Consider the following 16,286-nt stretch of genomic DNA (forward strand, 5'->3'; position numbering starts at 1 on the left):
ATGATAGTTTGGCTGAATCCTGCTGTTGAGGGAACATCCTGCTGTAATCAAATACCCACCTGAGCACACAGGAAGTAAAGACACTTTCCAGTAACCTTTCTGAGCCAAACACCAGGCGTGGCCCATGGGAGCTAAAAATAAAAAAGGCAGAGTGATACTAGCTTTGGCTGCCGCTGTTTCCCTTGTTTGTAAAGAGAATTTCCAGGCGAGCCGTTTTAAGGGAGGCTTCATTGTTGCTGGGTTTTTTTAGAAACGTGGGGCAGGGCTTAGATCCCGTAGTCATTTGTAACCCTGAAATACCTGGGAAGCTCCGTAAGCAGGAAGTGAGTGCAAGCTAAGGAAGCCTCATTTCGAGGTGCTTGCTCAGCGCCTTCTTGTGCTTGCTTTGGTTTCCCATGAGTTCATCCTCCTTGGGAAGTGGGCGCTGAGGCAGCTCGTGTGGGCTTCACGTCCAGAGTGTAGGCACCGAGCTGCTTTGTGGAGACAGGAGAATCAGGGCGACCTCCGGGCCGCCCGTGTCCAGGCCTCAGCTTTAAGATGACCAAGACAGTGCTGATTTGTGGGGCCCTAATCTGTTGAGGGCTTGAGTCCAGTGTATTCCGAGGCAGTCCAGTGGTTAGGACTCTTTGAGTTTTCGCTGCCAAGGGTCCAGGTTCGATCCCTGGTTGAGGAACTGAGATCCCACAAGCCATGTGGCCTGGCCAAACCAAAAAAAAAGTTCAGTTCACTAGGAGCCAACACAGCCCTGTAAAGCAATTAACCTTCAATCAAAAAAAAAAAATGGTTTTTTTTTTAAGTTTTCCAGAATAATTCAAGTAACAGTTACTTTAAAAACACACACACAGAAAAGGCTGTTTTTCCTCTCAGAAGACATGGAGCGAGGAGCTAGGGCCGGGGGGCCCTCGGGCACCGGCAGCGCCATCCTGGGCGGGCACCTTTCAGCCTCAGGGTCGCCCCTGGTTTCACAGCAGGGTTTTGGGTCTCCAGCCTTCAGCGTCTCCGTTCAGGAAGGAAGGGAGGGAAAGGCAGCGGGCGCCTCCGCACGGAGTGTCCGTGTCGGGGCCTGGCAGGGAGCCGACGCAGCGGGTCGGGGCGCCCCGTTCCCTCTCCAGGCATCTGCGGCTCCTGTGCCATGAACATCAACGGAGGCAACACTCTGGCGTGCACCCGCAGGATCGACACCAACCTCAGCAAAGTTTCCAAAATCTACCCCCTGCCACACATGTATGTGATAAAGGACCTTGTTCCTGTAAGTTCCCTGTGTTTTAAGCGGGTCGGGAGGTGTGTGTGTGATGGTGCCGCTCTTCAGGGCAGGTCTCTTTCCTGTCCTGAGTTTAATTAAGGGATGTGAGCGGCAGGAGACAAACGGCCCAGAGGACCTCCAGCCACTCCTTTGGGGAGGATTGTCCGGGAATAACAAGACACAGGACTTTAGACTCGGGACAGTTTTGGAAATGAGTTTAGCCCTAACATCAAAGAATTCATGTGGAAACTCTCCGTTGGGAAAGCTTTAATTTCTACCCCCTGATAGCTGACCACCTTTCCTTTCCCTCGCTGGGTGCTTTCAAGGGCATCAGGAGAAAGTACTGCAGGATGGGAACGTTTCTCACGTGGCCAAAGGAGAGAGTTCCTGCGCACGCTTACATGCGACCACTTCTTTCACGGTCTTTGCACGTGTCTGTGCCGAAGGAAGAGAGGCTGGCTGCTGCCTGTCACGGGGCGGGATGCGCAGTGTCCAAGAGTGGGCAAATCAGGGCACTCAGCGTGACAGTGCGATCTGACCCGTCCCTTCCTCTTCCTCTTAACCGCAGGATTTGAGCAACTTCTATGCTCAGTACAAGTCCATCGAGCCTTACTTGAAGAAGAAGGATGAGTCCCAGGGAGGCAAGGAGCAGTATCTGCAGTCCATAGAAGACCGTGAGAAACTGGTCATTAGTCCCCGTTTATTATCTGACTTGAGGATTTTGTGCCAGAGATGTTTACCCTGGGGGCTGGGGCTGGGGCGGGGGCGGGGGTGGGGAGGCTGGTGGCAGGGGCCGCAGGAGACGATGTGGACCGTTCAGCATCTTCCGGAAAGGACCTTCAGAACTAACTGTCCAGGGTTGTCGCCCAGCCTATCAGAGCCCGGCGGGTAGTGAGGGCCTCCAGAGGCCCGAGGGCTAGAGGGCCCTGCCTGGGGTGGCGCGGCGCTGCCTCGGTGCCAGGGCCTCCAGAGGACCCAGAGGCCCGAGGGCTGCGTCAGTTGCTAACAGTGCAGGCCAGTAAAGCATGTGCTGGCTGGCTGCGGCCCGGCTGCCGCCGCTCTAGTTACAGACGGGAGTGAAAGGTGATGGCAGAACCAGGGCTAGCGCCTGCTGCTCTCCTGATGCCGTGCGTCTGGTGACGCCGTGTGGGCCAGCTCACTCTTGGAGGTGCCACGCCTGGGCACAGGCTGTGGAGTCTCTGAGAGTGAAGGGGGTATTATTGAGGCTTTGGTCTCTCTCCCTTGCACACTTTTACCCCCTTTAAGGAGACTCTGGCTTGCACACTCCCAGCACGCTCCTCTGGAGAGGAAGAGGCAGGAAGGGGGCCAGAGCAGACAGGTGCCAGCGCTGCCTGTGTGAGGCAGGGACTCACGCTGCCTCGGGCCACCGCCGCATTCATTTACGGGGCAGCCCGCCAGCAGGCCAAGTGCGCCGCGGCGGCGGGCCGCACCCTGCCCTTTATGGTCCCATGGCGTGAGCCGTCTTACCCGCAAATACAGTTGTGTGAGTGAATAAATGCATTTTGCCCTTTTAGGTCCTAGAGAATATGTGGCATGTCCTCTCTTCCCTGTTGGAGAAGGAAGTGGCAAACCCGCTCCATATTCTTGCCTGGGGAATCCCACCAACAGGAGCCTGACAGGCCGCAGTCCAGGGGGTCGTGTAGAGTCAGGCAGCCGAGCCCGCACTCACACCTTCCTCTTCCCCAGAAAACATTAAGAAAGGAAAGTCTGTGGGACTTCCCCAGTGGCCTAGTGGTTAAGACTCCAAGCTCCCTGTGAGGGGCGTGGGTTCGATCCCTGGTCAGGAAACTAAATTCCACGTGCCACATGGTACAGCTCAAAAAGCAACTAGAAAGTCTTGCTGGGATGCCCAGCTCTGTCATCGTGGGGATGCCAAGGGTCGGCATGGTGATAATGTGAGTCAGAGCAAGCAGCCAACTTCCCCTTCAAGGCTTTCTTATTCTCCGGATGTAGCTCTACCCCTAATTTCTAACTCCAGGGAGTCTACCATATCAAGTAGACTAAATAATACGACTGTTACTAAGGCTTTGATCTTAATGAAAGGTGGTGAAAGCTGTGACCTCATGCCTTCTGGACAGTGGGGCCGGCTCGGGCGCTCACCAGCTGAGAACACAGGTTTTGTTGGGGGCCTGTGCTCACGGTGGCGACCGTCGGCTCTGCCGTCTGCGCGTGGCTGTCACTGCAGAGTCGGCACACCCTTCCGTTTCGCCACTCACTGTAAGCAGTTTCTGTTGTTCCCCAAGTCAGTCCGGTTTGTTAGAACCTGTTGGGCAGGTCGACTCTGTGAGTGTGGCAGTGTTAGAGGAGAGATGCCAAAGCAGGCTGCCCGGCGGCCCGTCTCAGCTCTCACTGCAGCTGTGTGACCCCCGGCAAGGGACCTGACTCCTCGGAGCCCCTGTGCCTCACCTGTAGCGTGGGAATCTAATAACACCCCAGGGTTATTGTGCCGCGCGAGTGAGGCCAGCAAGGCACCCAGTGCTCAGTGTGGGCTGGCTGTTCGGGACAGTGTTGATGTTCCCCCTGGAAGCCTTGAGATCCCTGCTGACCCTGGGCAGAAGCTAGTGTAGACTCTGGATGCCTCAGCACTTGGGGGCTTTTTAATTTCTGCTAGACTGCATTTGAGGTGGTAAGTTCTTTTCATGTGTGTGGGTTTTTTTTTTTTTTTAAGATAAGTAAGGGGTTATTTTGGAGAAGGCAATGGCAATCCACTCCAGTACTCTTGCCTGGAAAATCTTATGGGTGGAGGAGCCTGGTAGGCTGCCGTCCATGGGGTCGTGAGGAGTCGAACACGACTGAAGTGACTTAGCAGCAGCAAGGGGTTATTTATTAAAGGATAAGTACGTCTGGACTTAAGAACTTTGGGCTCTGACCCAGCACATGTCTGAAGATCAGTTCCAAGATCTTTTTATGAACCTGGTGAATCTCTGCAGCCACTGCTGGGATTTCGCCAGAAACGCAGCAAAGCTTAGTGCGCTTTGTCCCACACGTTACGCTGGGTCAGCTCAGGGCACAGCTGCCTCCTGCGCGATGGGCTCCTGACCCCCTTTCCCCCCCCACAGGATGGGCTCTATGAGTGCATTCTCTGCGCCTGCTGCAGCACCAGCTGCCCGAGCTACTGGTGGAACGGAGACAAGTACCTGGGCCCCGCGGTCCTCATGCAGGTGAGGCGCCTTCGATATCGGGAGGGAAGCCGAGACGGGCTTACAGGACTCCAGGAGGACAGTGTGCTGGAAACTCGCTGTTCTGAGGGGTGGTGTCCTTCCCTGGCACCCGCGACAAACGGGGTAATGGGTCACATCGCCTTCACTTGGCTTCGGGAAGTCTGGGGCTCCATCTGCAGAATGCCTCCGTTTAGTGTGGCAAGGGCCACACCAGGGGCTGGTGGCTGCAGGTTGGCAGGCCGTGCCGTGCGGATGTTCAAGACATTTTCCTGTGTAGCTGGCTCTTCGCTGCCCACTTGCCCGCTTTCCCTGACTCCATCTGTCAGAAAGCTCCCCACCTCCCTTCCAGGGATTTTCAACATGCAGGCAGGGCAGAGAGAAATTTCACTGAGGGGCAGTTAACGGTGAAATGTTGGAGATTGTTTCCCGGCTAATGAAAGCCTGCAGTGCAGGCTTGAGAGGTTGCTTAGAAAGAAAGGCGTGCTGCTTTCCATAGCCTCTGACTGGGTGTGTAGTTCACAGCCGAGAGTCACTGTCTTTGTTCCCAGAAAGCTCATACTTATATTTGTGGTCAGCGCTTTTCATAAAGCCTTAAGCAACTCAAAAAACAACTTCTTGTTTTCATTTTCCCACAAAAAAAGAAGTTCTGTGGTTCTGCGACCAGTTAGCAGTACTGATGCTGGTCAAGTTAAAGACTGAATAGTGAGGTGTGTTCATAGTTGGCACTTACACCGGCGTCTGCGTTGTTGGGAAGCGTAGAGGGCCTCCCGGCCACACTGCTGGAGCAAGCCTGCTGCTCAGGAGCTGAGTCCGTGTTCAGCTGGCTGAGCTCAGGCTTCCTAGATGGCCATGCTCATTAAGAGAATCAATAAGTAGATTGAACGTTAAGTCCTCTGTTTACTCAGAGACGGTGAGTAGGTGCTGGGGAGGCAGTTAAGAGAGAGTCAAGCCCAGCATGCCTGCCTTTGCTCTTTGGTGATCTAGGGAGGAGGCTAATGAGGGCGTGAGATCAGTAGTTGAAGACATGACGCCCTTGGTGTATAATTAGGCACCAGGGACCAGGTGCTGTGGCTCAGAGGTTCGTGGGGACCATTGGTCGAGGTGATCAGAAGATGTTATGAAAGGGTGGGAAGCCTTTCTCTGAAAGGGGACGAGAAATAAAGGGTGTGGAGACGATCTCTAAGCTGGGTGGGCGCGGCGCTCTGCACTCCAGGAGCCTTGCGGTCAGTCAGAGGGCTGCTGCGGCCAGTTAGGGCTCGGCTCGGCTCACCAGGGCCCGCTCCCCCAGGCCTATCGCTGGATGATCGACTCCAGAGACGACTTCACGGAGGAGCGCCTGGCCAAGCTGCAGGACCCCTTCTCTCTCTACCGCTGCCACACCATCATGAACTGCACGCGGACCTGCCCCAAGGTACGGCTGCGGCCCGCCGCGAGGGCCCGGGGGCAGAGCGCGCGGCCGCCTCAGCATGGGCCCGGGGCTGTGGGCGTGAGGCGGGTCCCGTGGGCTCCGACGCAGGTTCCTGCCCTCGGATCCGCTGGGCTCGCTCTGGCTGCAGGAACACGGGACGGAAGCATCCGAGCACAGGCGGCCGTGCGGGCTGCGGTCCCGCTGGCCCGAGGGCTGCGCCCGCCGCACTCCCCCACAGCAGGCCTGCGCTCCGTGTGTCTGTCCGCGGCCTCGGAGCTCCACTTAGCTTTCACTCCCTCTCTCTGCTCCTGCTCCTGGGCTCGCCCTGCCGCAGCCTCAGCAGCTGCCTGGCTCCTCGTTTCTCGGCTTGCGTTCCCTGGAGGGAGGCTCGTGGCCCAGCTCAGCTCTCCTGGCACAGCCCACGTCAGAGTCGGCCAGCAGCTGTGGTCCGGCCCGTGGGCGGGGAGCCACCAGGGCTGCCCTCTGCGCAGGACTGTGGATGGAGCAGTGTTGTTTTAGGGGACAGGCAGCAAGATGGAAGACTCACACCCAGCCAGTTAGCGGCTTAAAAAAGAAAAGGCACCATATCTCAGCAGTCGTGAAATCCAGACTGGGCCACGCCGCTGTCTGCGCGGCGGGCGTCGGCCCGGGGGTCAGCGGGGCAGCTGGGTGCTGCTGGCCGCAGGCAGCGCTGCCCGCCCTTACCCGGGCTCCGCCCAGTGAGCCGTGTGGCCCAGAGGCGGCTCACGCCGACGACCTTCTCAGGACAGGGCCTGGCGCAGAGTGAGCGCCCAGCGCAGGGGGCCTTCTGTCATTGGGACAAAGTAGGCCCCGGCCCTGCTGGATCCGGCCAGTCAGAGACCAGCCGCCCCAAGGAGGCCGGGCTCGCGCCCTCACGCTCCCTAAAAGCTCCACATAGCCTCCTGGGGTGCCTTCCTGGGCCTGAGCCTGTGCGCTGCGGAGGGCAGCAGACAGACCAGCCAGGAGCCGACTTGCATGTCCCGCCCGCCCCTTGGTAAAGAGGGGCGGGCACTGGGCTCTGAGGCTGCACACGGGCCCAGGGTGATTGAGCTGGAAGGGGCCCTGAAAACTGTCCAGCACAACCCCTCTTACACATGGGGAAGCTGAGCCCACGACAGTCACGGTCGGGCTGGGGCAGGGCTAGAGGCCCGCCACGCACCTCCCAGCCCAGGGCTGCCCTCCTTCCTGGGGCCGCATCAGGCCCTCTTACTGCCCGTCCGAGTCTCAACCGTTTGGGCAGGCGGTGTGCGCGGCTCGGTGGGTCAGAGTGGCGGGAGGTCCTTCCCAGCCCTCCGGGAATGCGTGCTCCCGGGCGCCCTGCGGGGTGGGGGGCGCTGCACAGTGACTGCATGCCCTCTGCCAGCTCCTCTGCCAGAGTCTGCCTCTTCTCGTGTTGTGTAGCGATAGTCCAGGGAGCTTCCTTTTGAAGGATCAGTTCAGAGGGATACACTTGTGATCCATAAGCTTTCAGGGACCAGTCTTTTGAAGACTGGCTTCTCTTTCCCTCTCTTTCTCTCTGAAGATCTCTTTTTTCCTACACGCTTCAATTTCAAAGTTAAGAGTTGTTCTTGTAAACTGAGGAGCCCGCCGCTCGCCTCGGATGAGTGTCTGACTCCACCCAGCGCTGGGCTGCCCCTTGCTGTCTCGGGAGGCTGGCGCTCACTGGGCTTCATTCCTGTGCCTCCTACAGGACAGCTGTCCCAGCCGCGGGCCAGGCTGCAGCTCGTCCCGGGGTCGCCGACACTTAACTCACGGAGCTCAGGAAGGGGCAACAGGGTCCTTCCTCCCACGTCGTTCTGAGGGCTTGTAAATGCTGGTTTTCGGTGGTGGTGATTTAATGATAATAGTATCATATGAAGCCTTTAGAGACACCTGCCTGCTTCTGACAGTGTGGGCACAGGAGGAGGAGCTCTTCCTGGGCTCTGACCAGCCACAGGGAACCTCACTCGCAGGCGTTCAGTGAGACCGGCTCCTGCGGAGAGCGCGGCCGTCTCAGGAGTGGGGACGGGGGCCTCTCCGCCCCAGCCAGCCCCGAGGAGTCAGAGGCCTGGGTCTGCAGTCACGGGGCTTGGACCTGGCACCAGCAACGGCGGGAGTCTCACCCAAGGTCATTGGGCTGTTTGTTCAGTTTCACTTAATGTTTCATATTGATGCTCTTCTCCTTTTTTCAAGGGGCTGAATCCTGGGAAAGCTATTGCTGAAATCAAGAAGATGATGGCAACCTATAAAGAGAAGCAGGCTTCTGCTTAACTGCCGTGCCCAACCTGACTAGCCAGCTCAGAATGCAGTTCACCTCCGAGCTCCTTCAGAGGTCGTGCTTTCCCACAAATGCTGCATGTACAATACACGGTCTAAGAAATAAATAAACGTTATTCTAGTTTATTAACAAAAAGCAGGCCTGTTCCTTACACGTGCTGCAGTGGGAGGCGCAGGTGCCGTGAGGAGGGGCCCCGGCTCCAGAGCTGAGCCACCGTGGGGAGTGCCTGGGGACAGGCGCAGAACCCGTGCCGCGGGGCCCGGGGGCTTGCTGCCCGTCTCTGCTGCCCCGAGTGCCCGTCTGGGAGGGGCAACCCCCCGGGAGGCACGGGCGCCTCCCTCCCTCGGGCGCTCGGCAAGCACTGGCCCGTGGGGCGCAGCGTCCTGGCGTCTGCAGCTGGCAGCGTCGGAGTTACTTAAAGCCACGTCTCTGTCTCGTGCAGACAGCCTCAGAGTCCCCCAGCACAGCTGTGAGCTCCCGCTCCGCAGCGGCCCTCCAGAGCCCTCGGCCTCAGCGGGAAGCGTGGATTCCCGCCGCGGCCGCCCTGGCTCTGCTGCCCCGAGTGGCAACGCTGAGAAGAAAGTGACAGCTTGTCGAGTGAAGAATGGAAGCCCCTCCAGCCCCCCAGCTTTCACATCCCTGCTGCCTGTCCACGTTGTTCCTCCAGAGCTTTGTCCTCTCAGGTGTGTGGAGTTCTGCATTCCCTCCAAAAATGAGGTACAAAATATTAGCAAGTGTCTATTGTTTTTCCTCCTTGTGGTAACACGCACATAACAAACCGACCACCTCGGCCGTTTCTCAGTGGGCGGCTCAGTGGTATTAAGCGCATCCGCATTACTGCACAGCCCTCTGTCTCCAGAACTACTTTCCTCTTGAAAAACTCAGACTCTGCCTGTTGAACACTTAAAAGTTCTCCGTCCATAGCGCCTAGCCACCGTCATTCGACTTTGTATTTCTGTGACTCCGACTACTCTACCTTACAGAAGTGGCATTAGGCGGGGTTTGTCTTTTTTGTAACACCTTTCAGTTAGCATAGCGTTCTGCAGGCTGACTCCTGTGAACACTCCAGCGAGCGTCAGAAGCCCTTCCTGAGGCTGAAGAACCCCATTGTATGCACACGGCACATTTTGTTTATCCAGTCTGTTAGTGCACGTTTTGGTTGCTTCCACGTTTCAGCTACTGTGAACAGCAGCTTTCTACTGTAACCCTTAGGGTATATAAGGTCCATGGTGCTACTACAGAGCTGTGTGTGTGTGTGTGTGCAATTTACCTTCAACTTCAGCTTATTTACCCGCTGGTTCTCTGCTCTTTGGCAAGGATGTAACTTATTTACATTTCCACCATTTCCAACACACTTTCCGGAGCGTTCACTCTGAGGAATACTCCAAGGCTGCTTTTCAAGTTGTAGCACTGAGATCCTGGAAACAAAGGCTTCTTGTATCAAGAGGCTAAGAAAAATGTCCGAGTCACTGAGAATGAGCCTTAATGGGCACTTCTGGCTTTAATAGACAGTTTGGACTCCGCTGGTGGTCCGCTGGTTAATAGTCGGCCAGCCGTGGGACGTCCCTGGGGTCTAGTGGTTAAGACTCCACTTGCAATGCGGGGGCACGGGTTTGATCCCTGGTGGGGAACTAAGACCCCACATGTCAGGCAGGAAATAAAAAGACCGCCTGCAGGCGCAGGGAACACAATTTCAATCCCAGATCCAGGGGAAGATCCCACAGACCGAGGGGGAGTCACTCCCAGACACCACAGCTACTGAGCCTGTGCTCGAGAGCCCGCTCCCCGAGAGCCTGCGCCCCCAACCAGGAACGTCACCGCAGGGAGGCCCCAGGCTCCTGCAACTAGAGGAAACCCATGTGCAGCACGAAGACCAAGCCCATAAATAAAGCAGGCCATAAATAAAAGAGACAGTTCAAAGGCACTCATCTGGTACTGCAAGAGGTGAGGGGCAAGGCTTGTCCCCTCCTGCCTAGGAGAGAAAAGGAACAAACCTTCAATCACTGGAGATTCAGGAAGCGCCGTCCTCGCCCTCCACTTGCTGCTGTTACTCGCTCGTGCCCATATCTGCTGCCCCGTGGACGGCAGCGCGCCAGGCTCTGTCCTTGACTGTCTCCCGGAGCTTGCTCACACTCAGGTCCACTGAGTCAGTGACACCATCCAGCCGCCTCATCCTCTCGCCCCTGCCCTCACACTGCGTATGTGTTGGTTGCACAGTCGTCCCCGACTGCGACCCCATGGATTGTCGCCCGCCAGGCTCCTCTGTCCGGGATTTTCCAGGCAAGAATACTGGAGTGGGTGGCCATTTCCTTCTCGGGGGATCTTGCCAACCCAGGGATCGAACCCCGGTCTGCTGCACTGCGGGCAGATTCTTTATCGTCTAAGCCACCAGGGAAGCCCCAACATCAGCATCTCAGAATTGTCGACCACCTCAGTAAGAACACGCAGTACACAGTCTTCAGATGTTCAAGCTCCAGGTTTGGAAGTGAGAATTAGGAAAACCTCAGACAGCCCTCCGTATCCCGGGCTGGGCGGCAGTAGGGCAAAAACTGCCTTCCGGGTCTGTTCACACTTAACTGATTTCTGACAGCCTCGGGGGGAGGTCACATTCCGGGATAATTTTATTTTGCTTCTAATCTCTAGACCTGTAGGGAAAGATGGGCTTTCTTGGGACTAATTTAATGGCTTTAAAGATGAGCTCTGCACCAGCCACCTACTGACGAGAAGCAGGGGAGTTGCCGCTTCAAATCGGCTTTGTCGGACGTCAAGTTCACAAGCATAGATCACTCTCTCACCCCATTTAAACTTGAGCTAAATTAGAATACGTTATCAACTGATTGTTTAATTTACTGCTTATCTAATCTTCAATTGGACTGCAGGCGAATGTTCTATTTTAAGTCACAAAGACTTTTCTAGTAAAGCTGCAGACGTGAACAGGGACGGTGTTTTGTCCTTCACGCTACTTCTGTGCCCTAGTTGTGTCCAGACGATGTGCTTTCATGCTCAGAAAGGCATCCTGTGGAATGCTTTGAGTTTCCCTAAGGGCTGAAGCCAGCCACCTCTTCTTACCCCATCTTTGGGCAAGTTGTTGAACCTCTGAGCCTCTATTTTGCTATCTGTAAAATGGGAATTAAGAGCATTCGCCTCTCAGAATTGTGGGTAAAGTCTCCATAAGAATAAATGGGGGGCTTCCCTAGTGGTCCAGTGGTTAAGAATCTGCCTTGCAATGCAAAGGAGGCTGGTTCAGTCCCGGGTCCAGGAAGAGCCTGCACGCTGCAGGTCCCCGGGCACCACGACCGCTGAGCCTGCGCTCTCGAGCCCGTAAGCTGCAGTCACTGAAGCCCCCTGCCCTGAGCCAGTGCTCCACGGCCAGAGACGCCACTGCAGGGGAGCCTGTGTGCCTTCGAGAGCGGCCGCTGCTCGCCACAGCAGAGAAATCCTGGCCCAGCAACAAGACCCAGTACAGCCAAAACCAGATACATAAGCATCTTTTAAAAAAAGAATAAATATGAGTTCTTACCATCCCCCCAAAAACGTTTGTGAGGTATGAATGTGTTCATTGAATTGATGAGGGGAAATCCCCTTCACAATGTGTATCAAATCATCGCGTCATACACTTTAAATATTTCACACTGTTTTCAGTTACACTTCAGTTACGCTGAAAAAAACTTCAAAATTAAATGCCTAACACATATGAGTTTAAAAACTAATAATGTAAAAAAAGCTTCTAGCTTGCAGCTGAGCAAATGCTCTGTAAACTCAAGCAACTGGTTTGTCTCAAACACCTACTGGGTGGAAGACTGAATCACATTTCCAAGGTGATTAATTCCCTGGGAATTCAGTGGTTTGGACGCCACTTTCACTGCAGAGGGCCCAGGTTAGATCCCTGGATTCGGAAACTGAGATCCTGCAAGATTTGGGCACCAGCCCCTCAGGACTGCCACAGCTGGTGTATTTCCAACGTGGCCAGAGTGGGAGACCCCCCGTGCAGGGGGCGGGCTGTCTGTGCAAGGCTAACAATGCTCCCTCCTCATCGCCCACGTCGCCCTGACGGCTGGGTGCCAGGACAGTGTGCCACTGACACCCGCCTCCTCCCTGCCCAGGAAACTACTAGACTGACTGCTGAAACTCCACCTGATCTGTCTAGACAGCCATCATCTTGTCACGGGGTTTGAGAAAATCCCTTTTATTGCAAAGATGTAGTGAAACCAGGGGAACTGAGAAGTTTGGCAATGCTCTAGAGGAAAGCAGTCTGGGCAACTGGGTTTGCCTCTTGGGGATTGTCAGATCAAAACATCAGGATTAGGAAAGATTCATTCCTTGCAGAGAAAAGAGAACACCAGGGATCTATATCCCCCAAAGCAGCATCTCCCCAAACAGCAACACTAGGGAAGTTTTAAGCTAAGGGTTCACGCATATTCATGAAGGGGCTTGGACAGTCAACAGAGTCCAAGCTTTAGTTGACTGAACTCACAGGAGTTGGGAAAGGTTGACATCAGGTTCCAGTTGGCCTGCTGGTTGAGCATTTCGGGCTAATCGTCACCGCTGACACAGAAGTTGACATTTACAACCGATGTATTATCTTTGCTAGTGGTACTGCTCTTGCCTGATAACAATCCCTTATTCTTTTGTTCCCTTAAGATCACTAGTTACTGAGACCTGGTCTAGGGCAAGCATCGTGGGCAGGCTTAGATCACAGAAGGGCTGGGGCCAAAATGGCTTCTCTTATGGCAAGAAAGCCATGCCTGATGTTCTTTCCCCAGGGCTCCCTTACCCCATCTGGTTACAGAACCAGGTATATTATGTCCTTCCTGTGGGTCCCCGAGGAAGCAGCAGCCGCAGAAGGGAACCTCCTCCCTGGGTCCCAGCCCGCAGACCACCCGGTGACCACAGGGAGAGCCGCTTCCCCAAAGGTGACCCTGGCCAGATGCAGGGCCTCACAGATCCTCTGTGGTTTGGGAGGAAGCCTCCTCTGGCCTCCTCCCATAAAGACCGTGGACCACTGGCAGCTGTGGCTCCTTCCCAGAGGGCTCAGAGCTTGGAGTGTCTTAAATGCCAAGTGAAAGTGAACGAGTTAGTGCCTCAGTCGTGTATGGCTCTTTGTGACCCCGTGGACTGTAGCTCGCCAGGCTCCTCTGTCATGGAATTCTCCAGACAAGAATGCTGGAGGGGGTGGCCATTCCTTTCTTCAGGGGGTCTTCCCGACCCAGGGATCACACCTGGGTCTCCTGCATTGCAGGTGGATTCTTTACCATCTGAGCCCCCAGGGACGCCCCAAAGAGCAATACAAGAAGTAAGGGACACATCTTGACATGCAGTCCCCAACCCCCTGCTTTTCGGAAGCTTTTAGCCCAGTGCCGGGACCTCATGAAAGCAGCTGGCTCCTGCCACCTCGTTTGAAGAGCGTTCATTTCACAGAGGAGGAGAGAGGCTCGGAGAGGGAGGGTGGCTTTTGAAAGCTCTCACAGTAGACGCAGCTGACGTGCACCAAACCCAGGCCTCCCCAGGGCCAGGCCCAGCCCCGGCCACGGCACCACTCAGCCTCCCGGCAGGGGCGTCTGAAGAAGCCATTTGCGCAAGACTGCTGCAGGAAGGCGGAGCCCTCCAGGGCCCGAAACTGGGCTCATGTCTAACACTTGGGGATGAACTGTCCGAGGAGACGCATGTGCTGACCAAGCAAGAGATTTTCTTGGAAAGGGCGCCCAGGTGGAGAGCAGGAGGGCGAGGGAACCCAGGAGAACTGCTCTGCTGCGTGGCTCACAGTCTCGGGTTTTATGGTGATGGGATTAGTTTCCGGGTGGTCTTTGGCCAATCATTCTAATTCAGAGTGTTTCCATCATCGCTCAGCCAAGATGGATGCTAGTGAGAGGGATTCGGGGAAGCGGACGGACACGCGGCATCTCCTTTCGACCTTTCCTGAACTCTTCTTGTTGGTGGTGGCTTATTAGTGCATTCCTCATCAGGATCTCCTGTCATAAAACAACGCCTGCAAGTGGTTACTGTGGTGCCGGGCCAGGGTGCGCGGTCGGTCTCAATCAGTGTGCTTCCCCTGACAAAACCAGCCGTCCAGCCTGCCGCCAAAATCAGGGTTCCCTGGGTAAGTGGTCTGCATTGGCACGGAGCTAAGTTCTGCAGGAGGAAATGGGGACTCAGAGGAGTAGGCTGCCCTCCCTGGGGCGTCCGCAGAAGAAATGGGTCGCCCCGCGCCCCAGTGTCAGTCTGCTCCCCCAGCCGCAGCTGAGCACACGGCTCCCCTGCCCCCCACCTGCTCAGAGCAAAACTCAGTGAGGAGAGGCACCTTCGATCCCATTCCTGCACCTCCACCTCCCATTCATCAGCAAGTCCTGCCAACACCCACCCCTTTGTCAAGCGTATGCACGGAGTCCCTGATTTGTGTCAGACACTGCCACAGCCTCCCCTGCCCTCCCCTGCCGTCTCTCCCCGCACCAGTACTCCTCATCACGGCTCTGCCTCCTTGCAGCCCTCTCCACTCCAGGTTACTCTGGAGTTTTCCTCTGCTTGCCCGTGGCTGCTGCCTATGTCTGTCTGTTCACCCTTCTAGTCCCAGCTCCGAGAGCAGCTCCCGGCTTTGCAGAAATGCGTAATGATGCCCTGGGCCCAGCTCTAGTCTCTATGTGATCCTTCCTGGTTTGCCCTGGAGCCCGGGGTCTCTAATCCTTTGGAGATGCTTAGTCCAGAAGCCACCAAGCCCCAGGTCAGGGGACACCATGTCTGTGCCTGTCACTATGGGACAACGTGCTAACGCCGCGTACAAGCCCAGGGTCCTGTGCCTTTCGGGGGCTCCCTGTTCCCACCTGTGCAGGCTTGCCTGCCGTCACGCTATGAGGCTTCTGAGACCCAGGTTATGCCCCTGCTGTTTATTTTTAAATTCTTATTTATCTCTGGCTGTGCTGGGTCTCTGCTGCTGTGCCCAGGCTTTCTCTGGCCGCCTCTCTAATTGCGGGGCGCAGGCCTCTCACTGCGGCGGCTTCTCTTGTTGCAGAGCAGGGGATCTAGGCACATGGCTTTCAGTAGTTGTAACATGTAGGCTGAGTGGTTGTGTTATGTGGGTTTAGTTGCTCTAAGACATATAGGATCTTCCTGGACCAGGATCAACCAGTGTCCCCTGCACTGCAAGGCAGATTCTTAACCACTGGCCCGCCAGGGAAGCCCCATCTCTGCCATTCCTCTGGCATTTCAGAAGCATTCTGTACATCACTGCAGAGCCTGCCCGTGGGCACACTCACCTCTGTAGGGGTGTTTCTGAGACTGTGAGTCTCTGGGCAGGTGTGGCTTCTTCCGTTGCCATTTCTCCAGTGGTGCCAGATACTGTCCCGAGTGCTTTTCCTCTTGTGAGCCTCACGACAGTATCAAGCAGGTATTGCTCATGTCGTCATCCTCCTAAAGGTCAATACATGATGCCCAGGGGGACTTCCCTGGTGGTCCAGCGGTTAAGACTTCGCCTTTCAACTTGGAGGGGGGGCAGCTGCGGGTGTTCCGCCCCTGGTCGGAAGCTAGGCAACACAAAACAGAAGCCACATTGTAGCAAATTCAATAAAGACTTTAAAAATAGTCCTCATCAAAATAAAAAAATAAATAAATAAATAGAATGTAACTATGCTTTAAAAAGAAAAACGAGAGCCAGGCTCAGTGGCTTGCTCGAGGTCACAGAGCCTAGAAGAGGGGGCGCAGCTTGAACCAGCGTGCCTAGTACCTAAGGCGGGGCGGGCCGGCCTGGTCTTACCTGTGTGTCTCCTAAGGGCCAGGCTCCCGGGTGTGAGCGCCTGGTGTCTCAGCATCACCTCTGTGCGTGACTCTGAGCTGTGTCTGGGTCCTGGGAGTCTCGCCTGTGTGGGCGAACCCACGTGCGTGTCTGAGGTGGTTGTGTAACACGGCCCTGCTGCTTTCCCGGGCGCCCCTGTGTAGCTGCGTCGCAACCCTGGGCGCGACTCCGGGCGGGAGGGCGGGGGGCGCACCCGCGCTCGCATCTGAGGACTGGATCTCGGAGCGCGCCTGTGTTCCTGCGTCTGCGGGCCGTCCTGCCGCGTCTCGGTCTTCCCCTCTCTGTGCGCCTCTGCCCCAGGGCTCTCGCGTCGGCCTCCCGCAGCCCAGGCGCGGCGCGGCGGGGCCGGCTCGGACTACAAGTCCCGGCGGCCCGCGGGGCGCGCGCACGCA

The 16,286-nt window shown here is 56.2% G+C and overlaps 1 protein-coding gene and 1 long non-coding RNA gene across 5 annotated transcripts in view; one reads left to right on the forward strand and one right to left on the reverse strand.

The window, feature by feature from the left end:
• The window catches only part of SDHB (succinate dehydrogenase complex iron sulfur subunit B), a 31,857-nt gene extending 23,611 nt beyond the window's left edge, over window positions 1-8,246 (forward strand). For all 4 annotated transcript variants that reach the window (XM_069575167.1, XM_069575166.1, XM_069575168.1 and 1 more), the window contains 5 exons: window positions 1,113-1,249; window positions 1,812-1,928; window positions 4,324-4,425; window positions 5,714-5,836; window positions 8,027-8,246. In XM_069575167.1, coding sequence (XP_069431268.1) covers window positions 1,113-1,249; window positions 1,812-1,928; window positions 4,324-4,425; window positions 5,714-5,836; window positions 8,027-8,104 — 557 coding nt within the window. In that variant the 3' untranslated portion in view covers window positions 8,105-8,246. The remainder of the gene's footprint in view (window positions 1-1,112; window positions 1,250-1,811; window positions 1,929-4,323; window positions 4,426-5,713; window positions 5,837-8,026) is intronic.
• A 4,035-nt stretch (window positions 8,247-12,281) lies between these two features.
• Window positions 12,282-16,268, reverse strand: LOC138433101 (uncharacterized). Its single transcript, XR_011254149.1, has 3 exons — window positions 15,856-16,268; window positions 15,359-15,625; window positions 12,282-14,080 (listed from the first exon to the last, which is right to left on the reverse strand). It is a non-coding gene; the product is annotated as an uncharacterized lncRNA (long non-coding RNA).
• Between the last annotated feature and the right edge of the window lie 18 nt (window positions 16,269-16,286).

The sequence above is a fragment of the Ovis canadensis genome, chromosome 2, assembly GCF_042477335.2.
Source record: "Ovis canadensis isolate MfBH-ARS-UI-01 breed Bighorn chromosome 2, ARS-UI_OviCan_v2, whole genome shotgun sequence".
NCBI lineage: Eukaryota > Metazoa > Chordata > Mammalia > Artiodactyla > Bovidae > Ovis > Ovis canadensis.